This window comes from Thermobia domestica, chromosome 1, assembly GCF_964235325.1.
Source record: "Thermobia domestica chromosome 1, izTheDome1.hap1.1, whole genome shotgun sequence".
Lineage (NCBI taxonomy): Eukaryota > Metazoa > Arthropoda > Insecta > Zygentoma > Lepismatidae > Thermobia > Thermobia domestica.
In genome coordinates, this window is record NC_137454.1 from 117,378,123 (window position 1) to 117,384,663 (window position 6,541).

Genomic DNA, 6,541 nt, shown 5'->3' on the forward strand with positions numbered 1-6,541 from the left:
GTGTTTTATATATATATATATATATATATATATATATATATAAAATTTCTTCTTTTTTTTACTATATTCGAGCTAGTGCTGATTCTAAGCACTTCTAGCCCGTTACCGTTGTATATGGCAATTGAACAATAGGGAATTATATAAATTGTATGTGTAGACTTTCTCAGTACAATTATATAAAGAACTTTTGGGGCTTATAATAACAATGATAAAGATTGAAAATTTGGAATTTACCTCTACAAAAATAGCCTACTATAGACATTAGCTTGCAGGATCATATGCAATACATGTAAACATAATATGTTTGAAGGGTAAGGGAAAAAAAGAAGGAATGTCACAAAACTGCATTTTCGAGAAAACTGCGATTTAATATTGAAAACCGCGTAAGAAGAATAGGGCTAGTTACATCTTTTGCCCCTTTTTACATGGACATTTTTACATCTACGTATGCATATACAGCCAAATAGTACTAAGAGTCACCAACAGATAGGACAAAGCACCCGAAAAAGCACATACATGGACATTCCTTGTTTTTCCCCTTACCCTTCATTTGTTCTTTTAATTAAGCTTTGATAAATATTAATTTTCCTTGTTTTTAATATATCATTAATTCTCTATTCTTTTATTAAATTAATAAGTTCTTAACATAAGCATCCAACGAACATATACGTTATTCGAGATTTCACAAAGAAACGTTCATTAGGTTTAACTGTAACAATTATTTTTAAGTAAAATTGCCTTAGTTGTACAGCAAATAAAGTCAAGAAAGACGATAAGTACTTAAAAACTAAGATGATGTGATTATTAAAACCTTAATTATTTGTTGTTAAATATTTTACCATTAAGGTAAAATTAAACAAATACATTCTAAAGAAACACATGCTAAATTCTTGACTGCAATTGATGAATTATTCATCGTGCATCCAATTGTAAGCTTCACACAGAATATTCGTATTCAGAAACACATTCTGTTCTGCAATAATATTTTTAACAATTTGCATCCATCTGTTTCTTGTATCTTTCGAAGGAGACCATTTCTTCAGTTCATCAATGTTACGCAACCCGAGGGATTTACCAGAATGTACGTCGTTATCATTTTTCACACTTTTAGTTATATCTTGTTTATTACCTTCCTCATTGTGTGAATTAATTAACGTTTTATTTCTTTCCCTCTTTTGATTTCTTTTACTTTCGTGATTCTTTTGTTTGTCAGCTGCTGGTTTCATAATGTGTCTGTTTCATCCTTAAGTGCACCTACTTTTGAAAGGTTGGTTTTAGCGCGTGAACTATGTAACAATGGAAGTTCTACATTAGAATATGCACTGCTCGATGCTTAAACTATATTTTTTGTTTGTGTTGGCTTAATCTTTAAGAATTAAATCCAGAATTATCTTTCGTGTTTTTATTATTGTTCTCTAGATTATGTAAATCATTTGGTTCATTGTAGATTTACTTCCGTGATATTGGATCCCTTGTTTAGTTTGTAAATTCAATAAATTTGTACTTTCTTTATTAGCACTTACATTTTCTTCATCTTCTTGAATGGCTACCTCCTTGTGATAAGATTTTCGCGCAATATTTTTGTAATCGCTCTTATGCTTAGTGCCTGAACCTCTAGGGAGTTCTTTGGTAATCGTGTCTGGTTTTGAAAGCTTTGACTGTTTATTACTTGAGGACATTCCCATATTACCTGTTTCTTTTGGATATAATTTTTTTGAGATAATGGATTCGATCCACTAATTTGAGATTTTCCACTTTTCGTTCTTTTTTCTTCATATTTCCCATATGACATACGATTAGCTTCTGCTTTATTATTTTTTCCATTCTTCTCATATGTTTTCCAATTAGTCGTTCCTGCAGCAATTGAATCATAATAAGAAAACCGTTTTGATAGTTCATTGAAAGAAGTATTTTTCTGAGAACTTGTACATCTTTTACACCGTTTCAGATTAGGTATTGATTTATTTCATCAGGAAACTTACTTCATACGTCTTTAGCTGGCATGATTTTTACCCGATTCCACCCGGCTGAATCTAGTTTAAAGAGACATCTCGGCTTAAATCTGAAGAATTACATGGGACAGCACATTCGCGAGTAGCATTAGGACAGTAGTTGGTTTTTGTATTTCTTCTTGAACCGTTGATGTAACTCATGACATCTGTGCTACGACCGTGGTTATAATTTACGAGAACTCAAGTTTCTACGGAAACGGTTATTTCGTACATTGTAATCATTATTATCTATATTTGTACAACCATCCCGACTACCATTGCTTCTAAAACTGGAATTATTCCTATCTTGCCGGTTATTAGTGCCACTAATACTGATGTTCCGTATAGGGAAGACACGTATTCTCTTAGCTATGGGGTTGCCTTGAAAATTCCGATTTGTAGTACTTTGAGTCTTCGAATTGTCTCATAACTTGAACTATTAATAATATATGACTAAAATTAATACACTGAGCTGAAAGTAGCGTTGCTGCAATTTATATGGCAATAAAATGCGTATGGACACAATGATTCTAGCATCTGATTGCTGAGTATGTAACATTTGAAAATTATTGTAGGCAGCACCGACGGGTATCCCGATTGGTATGCATAAAGTCGTTTTCAATATTTTCTAAGAGAGCACGTTTGAAATCTTCATATTTGTGCAAGGAACTCTTTATTGCATTGAACCATCCCGAACAAGGTGGTTCTAAAATATGTGATAAAATTTTCAAATATTTAGTTTTATTTATGCCTACTAATTCACACTCTTCTTCGAACTTTTGTAAAAGCATATTTGCCGGTATGTCATCTATTCGACCACTATATTTTGTTAAGGATCTTACTTCACTAAGGTTTACATATTCTGGATTCGGTTGGCTTCACTTTGCCTTCCTGCTCGCTTTCAGAACTAGAACCAACATGTAAAATCCCGGATGGATGATACAACATTTGTTTTGCATTTGTCATCACATCGTTCGACCATGTTCATTGCATCGGATTCGTTTTCATTTTCATTTCCAATATACATTAATTTCCTTCTTGCCTTTCCTCTATTGGGTCATTGGTATGCGTCAGAGTAGTTTGGGTAACTGCACTGTTCTGTAACTTGCTCTTCATATTTTCCACTTCCTGTCTCAATTCCATTATTTGACTCTGATTATTATTTATCCTTTGGTCTAACACATTCAATACATCTTTCATGGATTTCACGTCCTTGTAAAACGCCTTTTTCATATCAGCCATTTCTGTATATACAGTTTGCATTTTGCTGTCCATGCTTTGAAATCTGATTCTCATCTCCATAAAGGATTGAAGCAGAGTCTTTTCGGTGACGTTCTCTGTTTCAACGGTAGTTGTTTGACTACTTTATACATCTTCCGTAGGTTCGGAAACTCTTGTTAATTGATCTGATGTATACTTACTGTAATAAATCACTTTTCCGTTACGTAGTAATTTGTTCTCCGTTTTTCTTTTTCTTTTTTAATTGAACAAAAGCTTTATAATGTACTTTGCTTGTTTCAGTGTGTGTGATTTTTACCCCCTATTTTGTAGTAACTAATTCATTCTCCATTCTCGCTTCGGAAATCCTATTTTCCAACCATATACGGGGGCTGATTAATAAAGAATGATCATAAATAAATAAAACATAATTACCTATACTTATCCTCCAAATGTTGATGTTTTTTTTTTTTTTTTCAAAATAGTCCCTATTACATGCAATGCACTTGTCCCAGAGTTTTTGACAGTCATCAAAGACATATTGGAAGCCATTTTTGGACAGATTCTTCAAAATCGCCTCCGCAGCTTTCACCATTGCCCCTGAAGATGCAAAACGCCCTCTCCGGTGGTGTTTCTTTATAAAATTGGAAAGAAATCACAAGGGGTTAAATCAGGGTTGTATGGAGGATGGGGTACACAGGAACGTTGATCTTTGCAAGATAGTCAATAACAACATTGGCAGTATGGGACTTGGCGTTATCATGGTGTAGCATCCATCTTTTTTTTTCCCAAGTGTGGTTGTTTCCGATGAATGTGACCTTGGAAGGTTTGCAATACACCCTTATAATACACTCCCGTGATAGTTATATGTAGTTGGACAACACGTTGGTACACCATGCTTCGAATATCGAAAATTGAGATGACCATAACTTTGTTAGCAAAAGCAACCACTCTCACTTTCTTGGGTGTTGGTGATCAAGGAGACTTCCACACAGAACTTAGCTGCCTGGACTCAGGGTCATAATAATGAAGCCAACTTTCATCGGCAGTGATGATTTTCGACAGAAACATGGGATCTTTTGCTCATACATCTCGATATTAAATTGAGCAATTGAGTAAATGAGAAATGAATCGAAGCAAGACTTCATTAATGCGAATAATGTACTGATTTGAGGATTAAAGCTGTTTGTAGAATCCATTCGTATAATAGCCGACGTAAAATTGTCATGTAAAGCGTAAAACCTGTTAGCTACGAAATTGCTTGGTTTTACGAACGTCAGCTAGAGTTTAGTTTTAGTAAATTGTATTTTAATAGAAAATACAAAATCCAACTTTTAAAATATTAAGCTTTTAATCTATTCTCTTGATTATAGCGGAATGGTTGCTGAAAATAGCTCCACAGTATTACGACATGGGGAACTTCCCACAGTGTGAAGCGAAAAGACAATTGGAACTTCTGCAGGCTAAACTGGAAACCCGTCAGTACAAAGAAGGGTTCTGATGTGGTTAGAAATGTAGCTGGAATCAGTTTGATGAACACATTTTCTCTCCTGCTGTGTTAGCGAAGCAGATTATATTGGGAAAGAGATGCAGGGATGGCGTATATTGCGGGATGTGTGTATGTTACGTATGTGTGTTAGAAATGAATACATCATGGTGTCTCGTAATTTGTTTCTTGGACACAAGATTTTTTAGAAAAGGAAATGCTTTACAACTATGTGATCTTCAGTTTTTCATTATCAACAAAGTAAAGAAAAGTGTAACAGTGGGAAATTTGCCAAAGAGATTTCTCTAATTTTCCGTATTGCAATCTGTATGCGATAAAGTAAATATTCATGTATACTGGAACTTCAGTTTCATTGATTGGGGATTATGGACCCATTATTGCTCAAGGATTAGACAGGCATTCTTATGCACGATGAATGAAAATAATGTTTATTATTTGCATGAAAGAAAAATATGTAATACAACCACTTGAAATTAATTTCTCATTCACAAGATAGTGTCTACTTTTTGTGTTTAATATGCAAATCAGTGTTTAGATTTCTTGCCACCGTATCTTGTCCATTTAATGTAAAAGTATAATCATGAGTATCCTTGTAATACAAATATAGGTATTGCGTAACCGCATAAACTGGTTAATTGTTTGTGAAACGTTACATTTCACATTTATCATACTGCAAATAAGTTGATAAGCTTGGTTGAATGTGTTTAAAAACGTTAATTTAAAAAAGGAAAAAGAAGTAAGACTTGTATGTAGTAAACCACAAGATCATTTTTCTTTATTTTTCATAATGTAGAATAGTATGCAGTCTAGGGTTAAACAGTCAAAAGTTTTGAGTTTGTCTTATTTCATAGTATACCGAATATTGATGAAAATAATTCACAACAGTTCATGAATTCAAAATTCTGTAAATCAAGATACGTGTATGTGCGGATTACAAGTCAATAATTTTGTCAGTTTGTGCTTAAAATCGTACATTTTTTTTTTTCTGATGTGATAACTTAAGATATATATATTTTCTAGTTCCAGTTATTTTTTAAGTGAATGTGAAAGTATTTATACAAAGAAGAAAGGACGTATTTGAAACTAGAAATAATAAAAGTTTAAAACACATTTTTATTGACTTCAGTTAATACCTTAAACTACCAGCTATGAATTTTATAAATTTTAAGTTCTGTCATAAATAAATTAATACATCTAGGGAAGTTATATTTTTCGTTATGTTTCAATGAAATAAGTTGGCGTAATCTGTAGATCAATTTTTGTATGAATTTGTTTTGAAAATTGACAGAAATCAAATCTTTTTTATTAGTATCTGTGAATTGTAAGTCTTGATTTACATTTATAGAAATAGAAAATACCAAATCTACGAATACGGATTACAATGTACAAAATAATATTAACATTCTTCATTGTGGGGATTGCCAATAATGGATTGTCGGACCTTCCAGTGTTAATTTTTTTTTAAAAAACCTTTTTTGTTACGAAGTCGTTAGATTGTCAAGTCGATATAATATTGGTTAGATTGTAATAAAAAAAAGTGCAAATGATCTCAATGGAATTTGGGCTTTTTTTTCTACCTTTACTAACATTGATTAGAAAGCTTAACTTGCTTGTTCTGTTATTATAAACAGGACGAGCATTCAAAGATTTATGAAATATTCACTCAGGCCCAAAACATATTTTTATTATTTACTTTAATGTGAAAATATATTCAAAAGACACCCAGTGTAATTTTCAGTGTCCCGTCTGAGAAATGCAGATACAAAGGAATCATTATTATTATTTGCTAAAAATTCACTATTTAAAGTAATATTCAAAAACTTCA

The 6,541-nt window shown here is 32.5% G+C and overlaps 1 protein-coding gene across 1 annotated transcript in view; it reads left to right on the forward strand.

Annotated features, from left to right (window-relative positions):
* The window catches only part of Dhx15 (DEAH-box helicase 15), a 57,265-nt gene extending 50,991 nt beyond the window's left edge, over positions 1 to 6,274 (forward strand). Inside the window, exon 15 of the mRNA XM_081762306.1 lies at positions 4,583 to 6,274. Coding sequence (XP_081618432.1) covers positions 4,583 to 4,710 — 128 coding nt within the window. The 3' untranslated portion in view covers positions 4,711 to 6,274. The remainder of the gene's footprint in view (positions 1 to 4,582) is intronic.
* Positions 6,275 to 6,541: the final 267 nt, after the last annotated feature.